The sequence below is a fragment of the Ooceraea biroi genome, chromosome 9 (genome assembly GCF_003672135.1).
Source record: "Ooceraea biroi isolate clonal line C1 chromosome 9, Obir_v5.4, whole genome shotgun sequence".
Taxonomy (NCBI): domain Eukaryota; kingdom Metazoa; phylum Arthropoda; class Insecta; order Hymenoptera; family Formicidae; genus Ooceraea; species Ooceraea biroi.
This window is the reverse complement of record NC_039514.1, coordinates 14,414,540-14,438,741: the sequence shown is the minus strand read 5'-3', so window position 1 is coordinate 14,438,741 and position 24,202 is coordinate 14,414,540. Positions and strand designations below refer to the sequence as shown.

At 38.2% G+C, this 24,202-nt stretch overlaps 1 protein-coding gene across 16 annotated transcripts; it reads right to left on the bottom strand.

Annotated features, from left to right (window-relative positions):
* Window positions 1-11: 11 nt before the first annotated feature.
* Window positions 12-23,548, bottom strand: LOC105275993 (MAP kinase-activating death domain protein). 16 transcript variants are annotated; one of them, XM_011333283.3, is made up of 35 exons: window positions 23,333-23,548; window positions 20,397-20,624; window positions 20,046-20,214; window positions 19,807-19,972; window positions 19,329-19,509; window positions 19,086-19,243; window positions 18,698-19,013; window positions 18,191-18,523; window positions 17,995-18,027; window positions 17,525-17,637; window positions 16,667-17,379; window positions 16,229-16,464; window positions 15,287-15,484; window positions 13,733-14,104; window positions 13,555-13,623; window positions 13,272-13,472; window positions 12,958-13,156; window positions 12,665-12,760; window positions 12,439-12,578; window positions 12,200-12,358; window positions 11,852-12,046; window positions 11,644-11,731; window positions 11,318-11,454; window positions 10,838-10,978; window positions 9,992-10,136; window positions 9,785-9,914; window positions 9,285-9,501; window positions 8,946-9,218; window positions 8,461-8,640; window positions 6,289-6,342; window positions 4,294-4,437; window positions 3,060-3,132; window positions 2,846-2,892; window positions 2,491-2,640; window positions 2,129-2,206 (listed from the first exon to the last, which is right to left on the bottom strand). In XM_011333283.3, exons 2-34 carry the CDS (start codon window positions 20,490-20,492, stop codon window positions 2,530-2,532), a joined length of 5,883 nt encoding a protein of 1,960 aa, XP_011331585.1. In that variant the 5' UTR covers window positions 20,493-20,624; window positions 23,333-23,548; the 3' UTR covers window positions 2,129-2,206; window positions 2,491-2,529. The 16 variants fall into 16 exon arrangements, with proteins under 16 accessions (XP_011331573.2, XP_011331574.2, XP_011331577.2 ...); XM_011333271.3 differs by lacking the exon at window positions 2,491-2,640 and having other exon boundaries at window positions 12-2,206; XM_011333272.3 differs by lacking the exon at window positions 2,491-2,640 and having other exon boundaries at window positions 12-2,206; window positions 19,329-19,500.
* Between the last annotated feature and the right edge of the window lie 654 nt (window positions 23,549-24,202).

Genomic DNA, 24,202 nt, shown 5'->3' with positions numbered 1-24,202 from the left:
ATCGCTTAATATCGATTTGGTTACAAGTATATTTTGGGCATAAGGCGTCTACATGGATGAATACTATACAATGCGAGGTATTAATTTCTCTTCTAGGAGTGTAAGGTTTTTCTATCATCGCATAACCGTGATATATTTCGAAATGACAATGGTCAGCCGACGTGTCGTTTAAAACGTGGCATTGACGACGAGCTTCTAAACATCGGGATTTAGGCAGACAAATTTGGTACGAAGGATAGTGTGTGTACATGTGTTTTTCCTTTCAGTTGTTTAGAAGAGAATATACCTTCTCACTAGGAGTTTCTCCACTTTTTTCTAGCTCAGCAAATGAGCCCTACGAATATATTATATAATTGTATTAAAGGGAAACAAAAAAGGGCGGCTCACGCCTGTTCGTACTGCTTGCTGGATCGCCGATTGTTATTTACAAATCGTATTCCTTTTTACAAATATCTATATGCTTCTCTCGTTGCAAGAAAATATATCATTTCTTCTGACATCTGTATGACGTTTATTTCACGCTGAGTACGCGACTAGTGTATGTACATACACATCTCTTCTAGGCTGGTCGTTCGTCTAATTTACGTAATTAACGTGCGTTTAACGCAATGGATATCGAAAAATATACAAGAGAACGAAAGCTACAATAAAAATTCTCGTGGAAAAAACGTCACTTAATGCCGATTCCGAATATCGCAATCGCGCTTCTGATACTTACGTACTTGTCGCTGTTACAGTTTCTGCTACATATGTTTAACTAACGAGTTCGTACCAGTCATATAGGAAAACGCAGAGTGTAAACTTTCACAGCGTTTTTCGCAGATACCATTTTGGCTTCAGAATATTGTACAGAATTGTATTTAATACATTATACATAATACTATCTCACTTTTACGGGACATTACATGTACCCTAAAATACTCGATGACTTATCGAGAGAGATATATCTTTTCTGTAGTCGAAACCGTACAAAATAATGACCACTTTGATTCACTTGAGACAGAGAATACGCGATATTATGTTTTTCTATACCTACACATGATATTTTTCGCTAATATTTCACATTCAAGTAAAATGAAATATAAATCATTGGCAGGACTTGATCATAAATGCAAAAGAACGAGATAGCAAACGAAGGGAGCTACCTGTTGTAATTTATTTCATTCCATTGTTACGAAGTTCCAATATCAACCTAAGAACAACAGCGACAGTCCAGAGTTAGCGAGAAATCTTGTAGATTGGCATTTACCAATCGATTACTTATTCCGTCTATACGATGAGCCAAAATGAATCTTTGCTCCTTCTAAGCACGAACGATCACATTTGCAATCTGTGTCATGGCGTAATCATATAAAATCGTGCCGCCAGTTACAAATATATTTATTGTATTTAATTGCTTTAGGTAAGACGCATACACGCGCGCCCGCGTGTAAGACGAATAGAAGAATGCCATTATAGCTATCACATCGACGCAACGCTACGTGACTCCGAATAAATATCTGCGTGGACAATCGATGAGCACGTGGTAAGAATAGACAGAACTCTTTTCGTACTCTTGGGTTTTTTTTACAACGATTCTTTGCTAATAAATTTACTTGCGGAAGGAAGAGAGAGTGCTCATGCGATATTTATTATGCGCGAAGAAACAGAACTGAGCTTCTCTGAAAAACGGAATGTATATGTATGTATACGTGTGTCACGCCATTATCTTGCCCATTATTCGAGTATAATCCTTAAATTAAACTTTCTGGAGAGAGAAAAAGAGATAGCACGTTTATACCCAAGGTAGACAGGCGTAAGGAGCGCAGCTATTCTTGCTGTGGATGGTGTGGACAAAGGGAAGCGAGTGCCTTTGCCTTTGTCAGTGTTGACGAGGATGAGGATCCTTGTTGGGTTGTGGGTTTCTGTACGTCTGCGACGTTACATTGGGATACCGAGATTGCTGTTGCTGCTGCAACTGTTGCTGTTGAAGCTGAAGCTGGTGTGAGTGCTGACGTTGTTGATGCGGCGTATACTGCGATTGCGGCTGCTGTTGCGGCTGTTGTTGCTGTTGTGACTGTTGTGGCTGTTGTGGCTGTTGTGGCTGTTGTGGCTGTTGTGGCTGTTGCTGTGATTGCTGTTGCGGATGCTGTTGCTGTTTTCGTTGCTCCGATCCGGCAGCCACGTAAGAGAACACACAGATGACAGCGTAGCAGATATCAGATGCCTATAAATCAAGACGTAGACAAAGGTATTTTATATTATATTATTAGCGAGATCATTCGTGATTACTTTATCGGAAGCTTTGAAATCAATTCGTCAGATATGTAAATTAATTTTAAATATAATTAAATCAAACTTTCTCATTGAATTTTGAAATAAACTTTAAATCGTCTCAAGATTTATCTGGAAATTGAAATAATAATCATATATAATTGCCTTTTATAAAATCAACGCAATTTATAAAAATGTAAATAAAAATGTACTTAACGAAATCGAAAAAGAACTTACGTGAGATTTGAGAAATGAAAAAACTTAGAAATAAGCGTCTCATGTAGCATCATTTTCGCGCTTGTGTTTATGACAGCTCTCCAATGGGAGTTTACGACGAGTAAATTCGACGGAAAATATTCTATGCACGCAGCCAACTGCTTCATCAACCTACATACAATATACTATATAGCTACAAATGTGTAATAAACGCACGTAAAATAAGTGTCATTTGATTTATTTGGATAAAACAAATTCCATTTTAACAGAATTGAATTTTATCACGTGCCCCATAATAAAATAAATTCTTTGTTCCTTAAAATAATAAATCTTTTCTTATTTTTATAGAGAGTACGATTATGAGATGTCTACTTACCATTTGTGACTTATATTTACGTTGAATTACTTGTCTAGTTTTAGGATCTGAAACAGAAGAGTGCTTGATGACGTTTCAACATCTGAGAACTAAAACTCAAATTGCAGCGTAAGCGTGCCAGTATATCGCGATTTTATATCTCTCACGAAAGTTCTAAAGAGCGTAAGAAGCATATGTATTAATCGATGCAGTATTCACATAGTTTGCCACTTACTGAATTCTTCCAAAACAAAGATTCCATCCTTTTGAGTAAAGCACTTGCGGATATGATCGAGTCTTACAAAAAACTGCAAATAACACAATCAGTTTGCGTTAGTAGTCTGCGCTTCGCGCATCATGAATTTGCTTCTACTCGATCATGCACACTCGTGATTTTCTCTCTGTAGTCTGCCTTGCGCGCTAATATTGCAAAACTATCGAACGTGTGTACGAACAGTTATTCTTTAGAAGGCGTGAACAAAAAGATCATTTGGTCGAATTAATTGTAACATCTACCGTGATAATAGTCGCTTAGACACACGAGATATAGTTACATGTGATTTGCGCTAATTGAATGCAAAGCGGTGTTCGTGTGTTGCTTGTTGCACAAAGATCACGTTTCTTCCGTTTCCCTAATAAATGCACAAGCTTCGACTTTAAACTCAAATATCTATAAGTTCTCGCGTATTTTCACTTCAGAAACACACGTTAAGCAAACGATTTTGAAAATCTGGAAAACGAAGATTGAATGTATATCTGTATATTAATATTCCTTTTGACTCCTAATGATGATTATATTATAATATTCACGTTCTTTATCCCGAGTGCATGTAGCTCTATTTTGTCGAGCAATCTCTCAATCTACTAAAAAGTTTATGAAAATTGGAACATCAAATAATAATGTCGCAACAAACGTGGCATCGTATTATATATTATATAGAAAATATCAAATATTTAATGATTGCGCTACTAAAATCGAAATATATCCCTTATACGTGCAGAAAAATGTCCAACTCGAAATGAACTCGTAAACGAAAGAAACGAAATCGGTAGATTCGAATCCTGAACATCTGTACATGCAAACATATATGAATCTTTCAAATAGGCGTACAATGATCGCCTCGCAAATCACGTCATGCCCGCTTTTGCGTAACAATTGCTACATCGCAATTTAATCGTAAGTTCAGAAGCGAGCTATAGAGGATTATTTTCGCAAAATCCAGCTTCTACGATTGACTTCCGAAAAGTCGAGTCGATTATTTTTAAAAACACATTAGAGAAATAGATTTTAATATAATATCTATTTCTATTTTAATTTATTAATTTATTTTATAAAATTGCTTTTTGAGTTTTGCGAAAACAGTCTCTCAGTAGAAGCATCAAAGCGATATAAGCGATATAAGCGATGTAAGCCATATAAGCGATCTATCTAGGATCCTTATCCTAAGATTTATGCGTTTAAAGTCTACCATGCATCTCATTCTATCATGTCGCAATCTCAGCATATTTGCAGCTTCTAAGCAAGACCTAACGGCAGTAGCGGCAGCAAGCAGCAGCAGCAGTAGCGGCAGCAACGTCAGCGATATATAGCGGCAGGCAACTCTGGAGATGGCCTAAACTCAATCGTAAAATGTCACTGATTGCTTAGCGTCGATAAGTTGCTAAATGTGCAATTGTATCATCTAATACAGACCGGTGGTCGTGGTTCGATCGACAATGATGCACGGTCGTGATATATATATAAATATATCGATCATGGGATGGTATGAAGATCGAGGTGGATACATGACGATAAACAAATGTCATTGTCGAGAGGGAAGATGTGTGTCAGAATCAGTACGCTGTCATAAACAAGAAACATGTTAGCAGTGCCATGCCAGAGAAGTGTATATTCATGACGAGAGAGAGAGAGAGAGAGGATTGGGGCTCGCGCGAGTCCAGCCTTCACGACAATTTTGCGAAAAGTCTCGTAGTATTGGACGATCACTATACAACACGAGAAACCATTGCTCTACTACATAACTAGCAGTGTGCGAGTCGATTCCGAGCGATATGTGTGTGTCACGACCATATAAATATCAGGTAACTGCTCTCTTTTACTATTCTACGTTTTTAGAATTATATTTAAATATATGTTTTCGTGATGAGTTGTAAACAATTGTATAAAGTTATAATGTGTTTTTTTACTATAAATGAATCGTTTTTTATGAATTATTCTTGTTGTAACCACTTGATCTAGGTCTTCCCGAAAAGACATGGCAAATGCTCTTGATCAGATCTTCGAACGATATTATGCAAAAATAAATTTAAATTAAATACATCGTACGAGTAACATATAATATTAATGTTTAAATTTGTATTATTAGTATATTATAAATTATTGTTATTATTACATTACTTTCAATATTATGGATCAAAATAGCCCCACATCAACTTACAGGTAACATTGAGCGTTTTATTATTTTTTACTGTGCATCGACTTCATTCCTCGAGAAACATTGATATGTGGTCCTCGAGTTTTTTGCTCGACTACGATATAAAAAAGGAGTAATTGAAGCACAGCCATGACTGCATATAGAATTGTACTGTCGCACCCTAAACCCTTACACAGAGTGCGTTTTCTACAGACTACAAAATGAGGCAGCAATACCCTACAATTTTCCTCGCGCGAGTAGAAGTCAACTCCTCGCTTCTGGCTCAATTTGCAATTTACGCTTCGCTAACTTTCAAAGTTAAAACAAAAAGAACTTGATCAAACAGAATGATTTAGTTTTCCGGAAAAAATCTGCGGAAGTACATTTATCAAATTTTCATGGAATCGACGACAAACAGCAGTGAGAGATTCGATAAAAAAATTTCCCTCGATAAGTTTTACAATCACGACCGGGAAACCGGGAGTGTGTAAAACGTGGAAGCTGTAATGATGATCGTGACATAATGACTGTGTACGGACTTCCATGTACGAGTGATATAGGCTATATAGATATATATAGTTGCATTGTGTGCATCGAACATCGCTCTACAAGTTGCACTAAACACTACTTACAAATATCTCATCTAAACGATATACAATATATAAGATATGTTGTCGGATTTTCGATATGCGGCAAACACTGTTCTGCATTTCATCGTTCATTACTGGATACCTGAGAGGTATCAGCTTTACGATATATATGTATATATATCGTATGGAAATATACATATACGTATATATATATATATATATTACAACTAACACCGATCGATCGTAGAAAAAACAGTAAAGATAGACAGAGCAGATCAGTGAGTTCGAATGCAATTTAAGAACGTAGGTAGATATATAGTATATAATAGTATATATAATAATATAATACGGCCAAAAGTAATGGTAAAAATAAATAAGCATCTCCGGAACACGGCCAACACTGAGTATATAGTCAATACTGAATTTATATAACAAACAATGATTTATTTTGATTTGATACCTCGAAATCCTGTTTGCCCAGCCGCGGGGCAATGTCGATGGACGGGACAAGAAACAGAAAACAGAAAAACAGAAAATTAAAACCCTTGATAACAGCAGTTATCCACTCAGTTAAGATATAGCATATATATAGAGAGATAGAGATATAGAGCTGTACACGATGATATTACAGCTACACTTTATTACCTAATCGTCATGGCCAATCGGTAATATAACAGCAAGGTATATATTCATTGTTCAAGGACCATCTCAAAAGTTCCCCAAGCTGAGAAAAGTCTATCTATCATCCCGAACTGTCCAAACAGATCCGCGCGAATCCTGAACGTAATATCCCGCGGATATTTCGTCATTCGTGCGCGAGATTCTGTTAATTATAATCCGCGAACGTTTCATCGTCGCGGTAAACATTCGATAAACTGCGATAGGTATTCTTGCGGTCCCGTTTCGCAGCAGTTTCTTTTTTTTCCGCTTTCTTTGCATTCTTTCGTCTCGAGCCACGAATAGACTTTCCTCGTGTATGACCACGACAGATAAAAAAGTTGTTAGACTTATGGGAAAAATATAATAGCATCCAACATTCAATACAAATGATAAGATATAGGAGTATAGTGTTCAAAAGACAGTCTGTATATATATATGAATATATCGCCCTATACCTTATTACCTATGTATATATAATATATGAATATATATATATATAAATGTGTGTAATGATATATAAATATATATAATATATAATTATATAATATAACAGATAAAAGAGTCTGCAACTGCACATCGAGCTTCCATGCAAGAAAACATTGATTATATAACGCCTGAAACACAATATTATCCAGTGGAATAATAACCGAGAGGATACCGGAGTCGTAATATAAAACTGTGTTCTGTATGTTATACGTGAGAACACAATCGCGAGAGATTATTTAAAGAGCTGTCGATTGAAGAAACATTTAACGATAAATTTTGAATGATCATTCTTTCTGCGAGTTGTGTGATGTATCACATGTACGTTACGTGTTATATGTACGTAAGATATCTATAATAAAATTCCTATCTTTTCGTTTCTTTTATAAAGTTTCTTTAATTTCTCCTCGTAGATTTGTGTTATGAATACAAGATTTTGCGCGAATTATCTTTTCGTTATAGGTAATCCTAACGTTCTGACGTTACATGAACTTTTGTTACATGACAATTTGTCAAATGGATATTTTTAATATATGTCAATTGGATATTCGCCGGTCAAACCATCTTAATGAGCTCGACTTGCGTGCTATCATGGACGCATCACCGCGATGAATCACGTACAGAGATACAAAATCAATTAAGCAGATCGTAGTGGTTAGCAGTGGGAGATAATATTGAGTGGTCCTTGCATCAATGCAATAATGAAAAAGAACACAGAGACAGGAAAAGTGATTTCTGATGAAAAATAGATGGTAACAACAATTGAGCGACAACGTGAATTCCTATCTTATTCGATTCGTTTTAATGCTCTGCCCCATTTTTTAAATATCTTTTTTTAAATTTATTTTAAATTTAAATAAACACGTCTGATATATATGTATATATCGAGCAACGTTTTCGCGTTCAGTGAGTCGAGACGAAAGGTATTTTCTTTCGTTTCGTTTTTTTAGAAATGGACCCATAGTTCATGATAACGTATTTTTTGATATATGTTCGATTTGGCTGAAATAGATACATTATTATACGTATTACTGTTGATAGGAAGATAAAATGAAAGCATCGGCCAGAAAAAACACGAAATATAAATATAATATAGAAACGTAGAGATACGATCGAGGGATATAATGGAAGATGATAATAATCTTCAAATAAAAATTCTCAATATAAATATATTGGGTGAATCAAAAAGTTCGGTTCGATTTTTGCGTCAACTTTTACTTTATTGCAACAACAAATTATTCATCAATCAAATAATCACCGTTGCTTATATTACTTATGTAAATTGATTTGAAAAATTGAAAATTGAACCAAACTTTTTAATTGACTCAGTATGTGTGTATATATATATATGTGGTATAAAATGCGATCCATGACACAAACAATTGGATGTGGAATTACGCGCAATCCTCAAGAGAAACTCTCGATTTTTTCTGCGCCGTTATCACAGCATAAAGAATGCGTGAGTTTCACGTGAATCCACGAGTCATACCTTGCTGTTTGCGAAGAGGAGACCGACGCCTTCCATGCAAACCTGCAGGAGCCCACCCTCGCCCGTTCGCATGTCTTGCACGGGGAACTCGCCGCCGAGCTCGTAGCCCACGTTCGTGCCCCGCCCGCGAGCCGCTGCCTTCTCCATAGCGTCTTTTATGCAGTAGTACACATCCTTACACTAAGAAACGAGCATTAGTATATGCAGCATTTCGTGGAGAGTATCCGTCACGATAAATCCGTCACGATCTATAATCCTAATCTAACTTTAACAGAATTTACAGGATCTCTGACACAACAGAATCAATTAGAAATATTTCTAAATTATTAACGTTCTCCTTCATAAAGAAATAATTTTACGTTGAAAACTGTTATTCCATCTTCAAATAAATCTCTACAAACTATTTCGTATATTTTTCAATCATTAACAAGTGTTAAATGGTAAATGATAATCTATCTTTGCTTGTTCTTTTCACGAGAACATACCTTCTTAGTGTAATATTTATGAAGTTCGGTATCGCCGCCGCTCCTCCTCCATAAGCATAGAACCTTGTTTTTCGGACTATATGTCATATTAACAACGCGTTCATACCACCAGCGTTCAACTATTACACCATTTACCGATCTCAGCACGAGACCGTCGTGGCGAACCTCGAGGAACCGCAGCTCACCCTCGGCGTCGACCCCCGAATGCACAGTAAACGACTGTCGGTGCATTTGTCGTGACGTCAAAGGCTTCAAATCAATGTCGTTTCCATGCTGAGAAGGAAAAAAGTATTGATTGCATCGCAATTGACACTCTGATGACAATTACCAGCCACTTACGAGATTATTTATTTGGTCGAGAAGTTGATTCAATTCTTGACTGTAGATGAGGCCGATGTGACTCTTGCCCAGCAACCTGCGCACCTTTCGCTTCAGTTCGTTCTTGTCGACTTTTAACATCACCAGGATAGCAGTGAGATTGTGCAGGAGAGTGCATAGTAGTCTATCTTCCTCGTGCTCCAATCGCCGCCTTTCGCTTTCGCTTAAACTCTTGTATCTATGTTGCATTTATACAATTTCGCGTTAATAATTTTCGAACTTCTCTTAACATTTGTGCAGTATGTACATCTTTCACTTTTCCTATTATATTTCCAGTCATATCTGGACAGTAGGATATACAATATCTTACTCCGGATTTATGTAGAATTAAACTCGAAAACTATATAAACGCTTCTAAGAAATTCGTTTGTCGATAGATGATATATTAGTCGCAATTATTTTTCTATGATCATAAATAAATTCTCTTAGTAAATGTTTTATTTTATACACATGCTTTTTACCTTTCTACCATTTCCCCGGGGCCTTGATCCATACCCATCATATCACGTTCTTGTGAAACGGCATCCAAGAATGCATCCTCCCAGAATTGCATTTCGTCCCAGAGGAGCGACCTCTCCTTTCCTAATAGACCTGAGGTCAAAAAATTGCAATTATTATTATTTTATTATTTTATTATTTTACTAGTCCAATATAGAAAAGCAGTATACCTTCGAAAAGATATGTTCTCGCGGATTCCGGACTCGGTAACGCTGTAGTGGGTACTAAACTTCCGCCGTGGTATCGGAATCCGGTACTCAGAGATGATTTGCTAGACCAGACGCTCCCGGAACGTTGCTTGCCTTGCCGGGGAAACTAGAATCAAAAACCCACGTAAGAATAAAGTTAATAGCGTTCCAAACATTTTAATAGAAAGCTATCTGAATCTTAAGAAAGCAGTAGTATATTTAAAAGTACATCCTCTGTGTCGACGTCCATCGATTATAGCATTTAATTAGCATTCGAACTAAATATCCATTCACTGCTAATTGTGATGCATATAATGCTGGCTTTCTAAAGTAAAACAGTAATTTTATCGTGTGCAAAGGAACGTGTGGGAACCTATTCATGCCACAAACAATTGATTACTTTTTAACGCAGCATAGGTGAAAATGCGACGAGATACATTCCTGTTATTTTTCGATAGCGATTGTTGAATTTATTAATAGCTGTGAATGTTGGACTATCACCGCGATTTTAAAACTTGGAATTGTAGGATCTAACATCGGAATCTAACATCTCCTGTTATATGTATACTGACACGGTATAACCGAGAAAGTTGTGTCAAAAAACAAAAAATTCTCATGATTTCACGCAATTCTCATCATTAACACAGGATTAACATACATTTCAACGAACTCTATGTATCGCACGGTTGATTTTGCATGTATATATATATTTTCCGAGTCAGTTATTATTACGGAAATGGACGATACTGCTAGAATATGTGTTCTACAAGATGCATATAATAATTATATAATTATAATAAAAACTAATTCAGAGAGTAGGTAATTTACATTGCCTTGCTCGACCTCGCTATCAGACACAGTGCTTCGGAAGGAAGCTTGGTGCGCTTGCCGAAAAGCAGGATTAGTGATAATGCTACCTCCGTCTGTGGATAAAGCTTCGCTGCTTCCCGTTTCACCACCCCGCCCACTCTAAAAAACACATGACACGTGTGCGTTGCACGTTATAATCGAACGTGAACAATTTAGACAGTTGTAATATTTTTTTTTCGTTACTAAGTTTTTTTAAGAGGAATTGTTACAGATGCTATCAAGCCAATAATGTATATTTTATTTAGAAACAAAATGACAAGGAACTAATTCTCGTCTGGAGGGATGGTGGAGGCATGTATTTTACTAGTTTCAACAATGACGCCCACAGTGATTATTGCGATACCTAAATGAAAGGATTATTAAATAACTTAAAACTCGAGTTTAGAACCAAAATGTGTGATCTGATTTGTATTGATATGAACTGCAAATGTTTTCTACCTCGGAGTCAAATGAAGTGAGCTTGCTTAGAAATTTCCCTTTCTTCGTGAACATATCCAGAAACATGTCCGTTGTCGATTGACCCGTGTCTGCTGTCGGTGGTCCTTGCGGCGTGTCCAAATGCACTTGCGGCAGTTCTGATAGCAAATACACCTTATCTTATAATATATCCTTGTAAGTAACTAACGCAAATTAAACAATTTCAGCAAAAGAATACATCGGGGAAAATCAATAATTAATATTAATAAAAATTAATAAATAATAATAAATTAATAAATAATTAATAATAATAAAAATTTTCTTATCTAGAACACTTAAAAATATACCTGTTTTTTGCGTGGTATCCGTGAACTCAGGCTGATTCGGAGATTGCGGAGATTTTAAGTTTTCCCTACTACCGAATGGGCTGGACGCCTGCGAAACAAGCGATCTGTTCAATTATCGAATAAACGTATAGAGAATAAGAAAATTTTTAAATGTATTGTATGACGTTGTTATACAAACACTACGTATAAAGAGATAATTAAGACATGCCTGTGACATCAAAGAACTGTCGAAACCACCCTCCCCGGATAGATCTTTGCTCCAATAGTGCGTGTGAGCGATTTCCATCAGTTGGAAGACAGAAGCCATTCCGCCTAGTCCAAAATTATTATATGTATGCGCGAGACCATGCGTCACTGCTTGAAGGCACTTTAGCATTCCCTTGTATACGGGTTTCGATATGGCCTGTCAAGAATTAAATGTGTGTCTTCTAAACAAGCGATATTATATCTTTGATTGGTACATAGGAATGGCGAATGTAATAGCACGATAAATAATAAGATTATTTAATAAATTATGTATTAATTTAAAAAAAATTATGATACATTTGAAATTTACCACATCGTCAATGTGATCATCCGGACTGATCTTCCTACTGAGACCTTTATTCAGTTTCGTCACGACCAGATCCCGATAGTTTTCGTCTTCCATCAGCTTCTTCAATCTGTTCAATTTGAGCCAACCAACACCTTCCCCGGACAAGACTTGCGTTACAACCTAAAAGTTATGTTGCAAATTATCGTAAAATCAAATAAAAATCATTTTAAGATAATTGAGTAACATCTACGAATACTTGCATCGTTCAAAAAGGCTTGATTGTCACTATTTGTGCTAGAACGTTCCGCGTTTTGCATTCTCTGCGCATCTTCCTGATTAACTTTATGCGTAGAATGTTTTATCAACGAGGAACGCTCTACCAATCCCGTTTTCGCTGCAACTGTATAAATAAATTAATAAACACTTATACGCGATACTGAATTTTGTCCACACATCCAATCAAAAGTATCGCAATGTCGTTCATACCTTTAGGAAATGGTCCAAGGATCGGATTGCTCTTCTCTTTCGACTTCTGATTTTGCGGGAAGAAGCTACTGCCTCGACTAGAACTATTTTTACTACCTGGAAATCAGTCAGTCTATTATTTAAAATTCTATTATTTCTATTAATTCTATTATTCTATTATTTAAAAAATTTGATTTATAATTCTTCATTTTCTCAATGACAAAATTACAGATTTTATTCTAAATTCTAAAGTCTTACTTTCATAGATATAAATTAGCATAACAATTCTCTTAAGAAAAAATCTGGAAACGTACCGAATAAATCACTGAACATACTGCTAGTCTGCGCAGCGAAACCGTTTAAATCACTACTAATATTGCTGAAGAAATCCCGGCCGACGCCGCCCCGCGTGTCCGATGCGACCAGTTGATTACTGACCGACTCTTTTCGCGGCTGTGTTACATTGGGAGACGATGGAGAGTGTACTGGCGATTGTTGCGACTCTCCGAGACTCTATGTGCAAACGAATAATAAATTAAAACTTACCGGAAACTGTGAAACGTGTAACATAACGTTTAACAGTTATACAATAAAGTTGTAACACTTTTCATGCAATCGACATGCATACCTTGAGTAAGCCTTTCTTCGCGGCGACTTCCTTCGCACTTTTCGTCAGGTCACCTAATGTGCTCTTGCCCACATACGTCAGATCGTCCAATGTATTCTTGCTGACGCCCGCTGCAGTCTTGCTCGCCTCCAACGCTGTCTTCGACACCTCCTGCACGGACTTGGTGGCTTCGCCCATCGCTTTCTTAGTTTGCAGCGTCAACTAATTTAAAAACATAAAAAACAGATGTACAGAAGTATGTAAATATCGTGTCATATCGTTGATGTTTCATTTAAAAACGCACTTGCTCTAGCGGCGCAAATAAGCTGTCTTCGCCTGCCTCTGTAATCTTCTCTTTCGCCTGATGCTTAAGCTACGATAGCAAGAAATACGCAGAAATTAGAAGACTTCGCAGTATATTAGATATTGCTATTTGATCTTGTATCATTCATGCGTGTACAGTATTAGCGAATAGTTTTTACCTTGTCCATGTGTGCGAGCAACCCGTCTTGACTGCTCTGCCTAGTTGTTTCGCGCACCAAGTCCTTTGCCTGGCTGGCGATCTGCTCGAACAGCGAGCCTTGCGAGCCCTGTCGCAGAACACCATTTCCGGTGGCAGTGGTACTACCGCCGCTGTTTTGTCGTTGCACCGTTTTGTCGTCGCTTGATTTCTGCGTGACCGTTGCTCCCGCCGATGCCTGGCGCTGAAGCTGCACCGTTACTTCGTGATGATGATCGGCGGTAGCGCTTATCTGTCGCGGCAAAAGAGGTCCGACGGTGTTGAAGCTGGAGGCTCTAGCCAAGACGTTGCCGACACTTGGCTGACGTTGTAGACCTGGTCCAGTGGGTGGAACCTAAAAAAGCGAATTTTGCCTTCATTCTTCTGAAAAGATGATTATTCTCTCTGAAAAATAAGAGACTGGATCAAATCTTCCTTCCAGCATAATTAAACTTTTTTGTTAAAAATAGAAAAACACGTATCAGTAGAAAAACATGTGTAATCTCGGAAAAGTTGAAGATGTAAGAAGATATATTATTAGAAATTTTTTAAGATACACGATATCATAAGAACGAAAATCCGAGGACTTCTATAATAGAAAACAATATTCTTTCTCTGAAACGTGGCACATTAATCGATATACTATAACAAAGTTAGACTTCATGCTTTAACAAAAAGTATTACGTTAAATGTTTAAGTAAGTTGAATTGTATTTAACAATACAACTTGTAGCTACAAAGAAAATTATTGTTGTTTTACTATACTTTAAATAGATAAATAGTGCATCACATCTGTATGCTTAATTACTATTTTAAATATGGATTATTTAATAATAATTTGTGGTAATTAAACTTGTGGTAACTATAACAATTTAAATTCATGAACTAAGATTCGTGTGATGATATGATTTATATGAAAATGTGTAAATATCTGCATATTTGTGTGCATATAAATTACATTTACGTGAAAGAGATATTTAATATCGTACGAGCATTATAAAAATATGCAATAATCTCAGTAACCTGTGAAAATAAAGTGAACAGTATAAGTGCATTACAATAAATCTTACTGGTTCCTTTCATGCTAAAAAAAAACGGTGTTATTTACAAGATAGAGATTAAAAACAACCCAACTTTATCTCCAAACAATCATATTTAATGTCAGACATGGGACATAGTAAAGATCGTTGTGCTCGCGTGGGTCTTGAAGAATGATCATGCAAGAAACTCAAATGACATATGTTCAACGATATGTTGATGCAATACTGAAACGAACACAAGAATATAAGAATGAGTAAACGACATCCTCGAAATAAAATGCAAATCAAAGACGTGAAGCTAACATTCTTCTCATATTCTTAACGAGATTACACGTAAGCGAAAGATGAAGAGACGAGGACAAACATTCCACATGTATACTTCCACAAATTCCAGCACTCCATTTGATTCCTCTATCATGCATCAACGCGAATGACAACGAAGTAATGACACTCGAAGAGAGTGACAGAATAAGTAAAGATAATATGGAAATGACTCACAGGAGTGACATATCTACTGATACGCGAAGTCCTGTGAGGAGTGGCAGGACGTTCAGTGTCGTTGAGCGAAGATTGAGTGCCTAAAGATCCCATGCTTATCCCTGTGAATTGTCCTACCGAACTTTGTGCGCTCAGGATTGTGCGCGGTGTTATTGTCGACGCGGAGTCTGACTCAAAGCTACCACCCTCCTCTTTATCCTATGATCAAGCAATCCGTTAGCGTACACCCACTTCGACGTACTTCGAGCTTTTCGTATATTGTAATGTATAAATTTCGTAAGCATGTACTTATGTACTTAAATAATTTATTGCGTGTCGATCTAGAGATAGAAAACTCCATTAATTATGTTACAAAATTTCTTCAGATTGATATTACCGCTGAGACCGAAAACTTTCAATCATATGATTATAAAATTAATTATTATACAGGCCTACAGGCCTACTTTAAAATTATAATAAAATTATTATTATAATTTTAAAGTAGACCTGTTAATTTTGATCGAAGTTCGATAACGTCGAAGCTTCGAAGAACTTCGAAAGAACGAAGGACTCTGAGGAATTGAGGATACGAAGTTTCGAAGGATCGAAACTTCGAAACTTCGAAAGACTAGTTCATTTTTATTTATTATGTAGGTTTAGAGAATGATAAGAAACTTTTCGCTAACCAATTAACGTGATATGTTACTAACGGATGAGAAACTTATAATTCAAATTTTAATGTCGTGTGATTATTAAAACTAATATGTAGAAAGTTTTTTCTGATAATAAAACATATAGCATGAATCAATAGAATCAGTTAAATCTCATGTCAATTGTAAGAAGTTGCTTATAATACGAATTAATTACACGTATAAGTTATCTGCAAAAATATCGTAATAAAAATGGTGCACAGAGAAAAAGAGAGAAAAAGAGTGGCAGGATGAAAAAAGCTCATATACTTACATTAGTAGATTGCGAACCCTCGTGAACTTTTGGATTTAATTCGAGCTCGGAGTCCCTGTTAAAGCTCGGACTACTCAGATCACTGTGACTAGAAGAAGTACTCGGTGGGCTCTCGGGTCGTACTGGTGAATCCTCCTCCACTCCTGGATATTGTAAGGAACTCGGAGGATTGTAGACATTCTTCGGATCCACCGAAAGCGACATTTGGGGTTGGCTCACTTGTGGACAGCTGTAACCTGCAGAAAAAGTAATAGAATATATAATAAAAAATATATATTAAAATACGATAACAAAGAATTATGATAATTTTTATAAAGCAATATGTTCCGAAATGTTTAATTCGAATTTTTATACTGGCGTAAACAATAAAATCTTAAAATTTTAAACTTTAAAATTATAATAAGATAAATTGCTTTGTTCAAAATTTAAAGCACTCACCCGGTGACAGATCCGACGATGCCATCTCAGAAACAAAATCGCTCAGAGAGGAATAAGAGGAACTTGTACTCTCGGCACCTTCGGAGTCGGAGCCGCTCTCGTCGGTGGGTTGACTTTCATGCTCTCTCATCGCCTTCAGAGCATTTGCCAGCGAACTGCCGGAGTCCCATACAGGGAAGTAGATCGGTTCGAGATTGGTCGCGTACCATCGTGGCTTATCGCCGATTTGCGCGGGGTCGAACACACCCGTCTGCACCCGGAGGAAGGCCACGTTACTCGGCGTGAGCGACCATTCGGCCAAAAACTCGACCGCCTGAGTACGCGCGAATCTGTTCAAGAAACTGCTCTTTCTGGGCCGCGAACGAAGGAATGAGTTGATTTGGAAAGCCACCACTGGCCGGGGATACAGCCGCAGGGTGCGCGTGTGCTCGGTGAAATTGGCTAGCAAATTCTGCGAGTTGAAGAACCGCACCATGGCCACCCGTGTAGCGATGTCCACGGAATCCACATCATTCCCATAGATGAAAGGGTTGAAGGGCGCCGGACTCTGGCCGGGCGTCCTAGGTCCTACTGATCCAGCTCCCCCGATCGACTGAGACACCGATGACCGACGCGGCGGACTCGACGACGAGCTCATGCTCGGCGAGTTCAACGGAGTGTGTTGAATGTGTGCGTGATGATCGATACTCGGTCTGTGCTTCGTTGAAGCTACACTATAAGATCACAGAATTTGTTGGCATCATGTAATTTAAATTTTCATCTTGTAGAATTCTACTTATTATTAATAACTGTAATAAATTGCTATTTCACCATATTTTAGTACAAAAGCCAATAAACAAGGAAGTTATATGAATTTACCTTAAAGTGGAATGATGCGACGCCGTGCTTTCTCTCCTACTCGGTGCTTGAAAGGAAAGGCGCGGTGAGGTGTCTTGTAATGGTAATGGAGGACCCGTCATGCTTGCCATTGCCTGAAAATATATTAAACAATGAATAAACTGTGAATTCAGAGGAATCATCCGATATTAACGTAGTAACTTTCATTACACTAGACTAAATCTACAAAAGCGATGGGGCTATGCAGGAAATAATTTTCATCTAATATTAATTAAACTTTTAAAGGGTTGTAAAATGGAAAAAAGCTACGAATCTATTTCAGCTAATTCTAATTCCTACTTGCTATTATTTGCTCCTTTTAATGTTCTAGTGAGTGTGTGTGGCTACAATTGATTCAATTCTACATGTACGATTCTAATAATAAATCATGCATGCCACTAACTACAAAATAAAGAGAGCCACCAAATGGAGAATTATAATGAAATATTTACACTAGAGCCAACTTGATCCATCAGTTGCATTGCCTGTGGTGAGGGTAAGGAATCATTAAATATATTTCTTCATCGATTTTCATCGTTGAATTTTTAAAGAATTATTAAATATATTTCTTCATCGTTCTTTATCGTTTAATTTTTGTAGTTGCGAAAGTTTACGAAAATTATATCATCAATTGAGACGTCGTATCACCTGCTTCAGATGATTCTTCAAGATAGTGCCTTCTGGTTCTGGTAGCGGTGGCAGACTATCGTCACATAATGAACTTGGCGCCGTTATTTTATTGCTGTCCAAGTCCACCAGCCAGATATCGTCAGGCATATTGAAGTTCTTCTTGTATAGCAAAAAGGATGCGGGTATTCCGATCACGAAGGGCGTCGGCGCAAGCAGTAACTGCTCGGCACAACTCATGCACGTGGGTAGCAAAGGTATCGCGGGAAACATGTACTCCAATGGATAGATCATTGTAACGAATGCCATAACGGACATCGACAGGGCATTGTAGTCGCGGGATTGAAGCACGATCTGAAAGTAGACAGAAACGTAGATATTAAAATCTTATTATTAAAAAAGATATATAGATATATTAGATATATCTATATATCTTTTTAGTAATAAGATTTATTACTAAAATTTATTATTATTATATATAATAAATTTTATATTTTTCTGTATATACGAACTTTTATTTGCGATTACCTTATTCTCCAAGAGGATCAGCGTGAGGACTTTCAGACATATATCGACGCCTAGTAGCTCCAACGGAAGATGCAGAGGAAAATCGACCAGGGTGAACCTCGTATGGTCCGGCAGAGCGAAACACAGTGGGGGTTGCAGGTTTGGCGATATTATTTCAATTTCAACGCGCGTTTTTGTTGGGACGGGCACGGGGCTGCTCAGCAAACGCAATATCCACGTTTCGATTTCACGAACGTCATGAAGCACGATAGACGGCGTGTCTCCCAGAGCTTGGCCCGTCAAAACGCTCCACACTGTATCTCTGTAACGAGAGGTGCTATTGTTTAATCAGATGATCTTCACTCTTCTTTCGCGAAGAATATATATATGTTGAAGAACGAGGATGCACCTGTTCGTTTGCCGGGAAGCTCCCACTTTTTGCGGCGAGAAACTTTCATTGCACGCGTCAATGATTTTCTTCAGAACGAAAAGACACTCCCGAAACATCGTGAAAAACGGATGATGCGATATGATGCACAGCGAAGTCAAAGAATAATTGCGAACTCTCTGCGGAAATGTCATGTACGCGTTAAAGTTATTAATGAACGATAGTACAAGATATTGATCAATAAATAAAGTCGATAGTACTAACTTGACGTCTTCGAGAAGCACGTGGCGATGGGGAATGACTGCCGCCGCTCTCGCTGTCTCCACTCGGTGCAATAATGTCCAGTCTTGGAGCATGGGGAACCTGCGGGGTGTCCGAGTCTCTTCTACTGCTGGGGCAATCTCTTTCAGAATCACTAGGACCTACTGCACTGCTCCTATAGTCGCTATAACAAACGGCTAGAGATACAGTCTTATAAAAGCACTTTGTCGAATGTAAACGTACACTCAACAAACGCAAGGATCGTCATTCGGACCGTCTAAAGCATGATCGCAATATTTATTTGATTCAAAAAGAATTTGGCTTTTATTTCTAGAAGTTTACGTAGATTTTAAAAGGATAAAAATCTTATTTATCTGTTTTATATTATTGTATTGTTTCAGAAACGTATTAAGATTCTAATTTAATTTAATTTATTTATTATTAGTGCAGCCAAGTGTGAGATACAAATATGCCATTTCACCTAGAAAAAGCGGAGTCCGTGCTTCTTTCCATGCTCTTCCTCCAGCTTTCCCTTCGAAACGTGGTGTTGTACTTCTCTCTCTTCATCGCAATTCCCCCGCCAGCCGCAAGCCCCGCTCTTTCCGTAGGTCGATAAAAATTCACGCAGATCCCGTAACGCGTTTTTCCTGCAATCCGATTGACCTTATAGCGATATATTATCAGCGATGATTTTGTGCGAATCAAAGAACAGTCATTCACCTGAATCTTTGTCGGTGAGGGTGAAAGTGAACGATGTCGCCTCTCGCAAGGCCGTGCGTTTTGGTCCCACGCTGCTGCAACCTTCTGGTTGGCAGAAGTACACCATGTCCAGAGGCAGAGGAAAGTCCTTGTGATCCTCCACAGGATATCTGCGTAATAACTCCGGGACCTATAAAAATTTTCAACTAAATTATTGTACAATATACTATATCATACATTATTATTATTTTATTTCGAATTTTACTTTTTATCCTTCATACACGTTTCTTTTAATTTAGCTTGATTATGCTATTAAACATGTTACAACGGAATTTTGCAACGAGAAGCCCTTGGAATGTTTAAATATCATACCTGTACGGGCTGACGAGAGGCAGCAGGCATCCTGGCCCCTACAATGGCGAGATAATCCACCAGTCGGGGGCACAGAAATTTCTTCTGTATATCCATGCTGATTTATACGTGTACAGCTCTGTCACCGTTGTATACAGTGTATACAGGACAGCCGAGCTGCTGAACTCTCTTCTGGATCGTTTTCAACTTGAATCATGATTGTGACATACTCTCGTTTATTTATTCCACCTGTAAATTGCGGAGAGTGCGATTAATTAATACTGTTCTCTCACTTCAGGAATAGCCAATCAAGGATTAATATTACAAAATTAATTAAAAAGTTTTTTTCGCGTAACTGCTTCAAGAGAATAAACGGATTGAATTTATGTAAAGTGTCTCACTTCTACCCTACTCGTTATTTTTAACCACTTAACAAGAGTACAACTTTTTCTTAAGAAGATTGGATGCATTTAGGAGATATAGAAGCGTTGTACAACAGTTAAGTAAAAAATGTTTCCTGAACGCCTCCGTTCACTGAAGACATTTGCAACTTGTTCAGTGAGTGAACGCTATTTTTATGAGCAGTTTATAACTTCGCTTAGTGATCACTTTTCAGTGAGCGCTCTTTCAACGCTTGATGTGTCTTGAACCCAATGTCTCAAAGAAAGTCACTAGTTTAAGTTTATTAACATATTATATTTTCACAATTGAATCTTGTACTAAAATTGATCTAAAAAAAGATCGTTAATTTTCTCTTAAAATCTCTTTAAAAGCTAATTATTTTAATGTTTAAAAATAAAATTGAAGAAATTGAAGAAAAGATCGTTTGCTACTAAAGTCGTTTCACTGTGACAGAAGCAAGCCGTTGGAATATTAGATCAGTCGATTTTCGCGCGAAACGGGAGTTACGGAAGGCGAAGGACCGAAAAACGAAGGGCTAGGGCAGTGGCCGTGGCCGAAGGCGAACTTGAGGGATCGATCCGAGCCCGAAGGCCCAAAAGAACATGTGTGTCACTGTGTCGAGAGTACCCTTATCGAGCACTCTCGGTACATGCGCCGGGGTACATGAGGCAGACGGGGGGAGGGGAGAGAGAGAAAAGAAGGACCGCATTTAATTCCGCGCGATATCGAACTCGTGTCGTATTCCGCGCCGTGGCGCAACGCGGGGCGATGGGACGGACGTCGCGCGTGTGTCGCAAAAGCCACGTACTTCCGCGTGATTACTATGGTCGCTGTCGCAGCACGTCGGTAGAGCGATTACAATGGGAGCATACGTGGACGTGTCGGGTCGGCCGTCTGATTTGATTGAATTTGATATATCATGACAGCGAAAAGGAAATGTCGCGAGATCTCTCGATCTTTCTTCAATCTCGATTTCTCTCGATCACGTAAATCGTTTTTCACGCGTTGATTGACTGATGAATTAGGAAACTCGCTGAGTGTTCTGCTTCTGTAATCGTTGCCCGACCGCTTTTCCTCGGACAGATTTTGGTCCCTATGCCTGAGAGGCACGCAAAGGGCCATCGAAATTCGAATGAGAGATCAGCGATAGTGAATTCGATCTCTGCGAAAGTTATTACGCATTTAAATTCCGTCCCCTCGCGATTGTTCACGTTCCTAAAAAAGAAGAAACCGGAGTACGTAGTTGCAACAGTAAGTCATGCGTTAAGTATTACCTCCACCTGCGGGCAACTCGCCTCGATAAGACATTCGCGATAATTAAATATCGACCTCGACGAACTTAACTTATTGCGAACTGACAACACAGTACTTCATCTCGAGAAGCATCCACCATAACTTGAGCTACAACTCGCACGAGAAATTCGTTTGATCAATTCGGAAACAACTAAGTTTGTTAAGAATTTATATCAGATTTGCGAAGGGACGGTGAAGAATTGCGTTTCTTAACACCAATGTATCACGCGCTACGGCTACTATAATAGAGTTAAATTAACAAAAACATTTACGTTTTTCTCTTTATCTCAATTTAGAAAGCATCGATCGTGCGTTTTAGCGCCACCGCATATAAGAATTTGATTAATTAATCCAGATTCATAAATATTAGATGTGCAAATTAGTTCGATGTTCGTTTTGAAGAGGTTGAACCTTTATTTGTAAAAAAATAATAAACATATCAGCCTTCGAAATATTCGCCATCATTTTCTAATATTTTTTTCATCTATTGGGCAACTGACGAATCCCTTTTCGAAAAAGAGAAAAATAAATAAGAGTCCAAATTCTTCAAAAAAAAGAAGCATTGAATTTAATTTGCACACTTAGATTCGTAGAAAAGCCATGCGAATCAGCAGTCGCATCGATCCTGAACTGCGAATGAGCTCTACCGGAAGATAATCCAGCTTTTAGGCACTACTCTTATCCTTGGAAAATCATCGCTCGGACAATTCATGCGAAGAATTGCTCGATTAATTCGAATCTGTTTAATCAGTCCGAAAAGATCCACGGGCTTAGATTCACGGACAAACAGACAATTAACTCGGCAAATTCTGACGCAAATCGGAAGTCCCATATATCACATTGAAAATCGAAGACCGACTGCAGCGACCGGAGTACATGCAGGTGTTGCGGACTTGATCAAATAGATTAAAATAGATTAAACTAGATTAATATCATTTTTTCGCCCGCTTCATTTCAATTCTCGATGTGCGATACAAATCTTCAGTCTGTAATTAGAACTTCAAATTGATTGGTCGAATTTTACGCTTGTGTCAACTCCACAGAGACCCGAGATTGGTATCGACGTTCTGATTAATCCGAATAATTCTGATTAATTAATGATAGCGGGTCTGATTGGTCAGCAAAGGAAGGTCTGATCCCGCTCCGAATACACCTCAATCCTTTCTTCTTCTGGAATTTCAAACTCCCGTCAGCCTCGTTTAAGAACGATTTCTCGCGACGTCACGTATCAGCAGGAAAAACGACAAAGTTGGCGAAAATACCTCCGTTTCCTGTCTCCTCGTCTGCGTGACACTTCGACCTCTTCTTCCTTCGCGGAGGCACACTTACGCGTTTCCGCAGCGCGCGTTTACGCGGAGTACACCCGCGCGTTCTCGAGCGAGCACCGCCATACGAGTGTCCAGCAGCGATACCTCCGCGTTAGCCGAGAGGCGATATCGCACTGGCGGGACCGCCGACGACGCGCCCCGATAGAGCTTCCGCGGTCGTCGCGACGCCGATCGTTCGCCGGAGTCGACGGTGCCGGGCAGGCGCAGCGCAGCTGGACGGACTCGGTCCAGTACCGGCGCTAGGATCCCTGATTCCGTTTCCGAGAACTACCATTATTGAGGCGCACTATCATTGCCTCGGTGTCTTTCGGCCTCCTCGTGCGCAGCTGAATAATCAACTGAAAACACTGACTTGCGTGCGCCTTTACTTCACATCCAGCGATCGCTCTTAGTCCTTTTCACTCGTTTTTTCTTTTCCCGTTTAGAATATGGGCTATATTAGACGATATATTGATTTTGTCACGCAAGAAACAGAAGATGCAGCATGGGCGATGTAACTCTCTCCCGTCTTCGCACAGAGAGATGCGAAAACTTGAAGTAAAAATAACGTAAATGGTTTCGCGTACTTGATGGCCACCATTTTCATGTTTTCACCGAATAAAATTAAAGACGTGTTGCATAAGAAATCGTTAAACTAATTTGTTGATGGTTTTAAAGATCTTAGTAAGAATATGGGATTTTATTATTTAAATCTGAGCACATCCGACGGATTTTCAACATTGCATAATTTTTGTAATAATAAATATAATAACATAATAAATATATCGTAATATAATAAAAAATATAATTAATATACAGGTAATA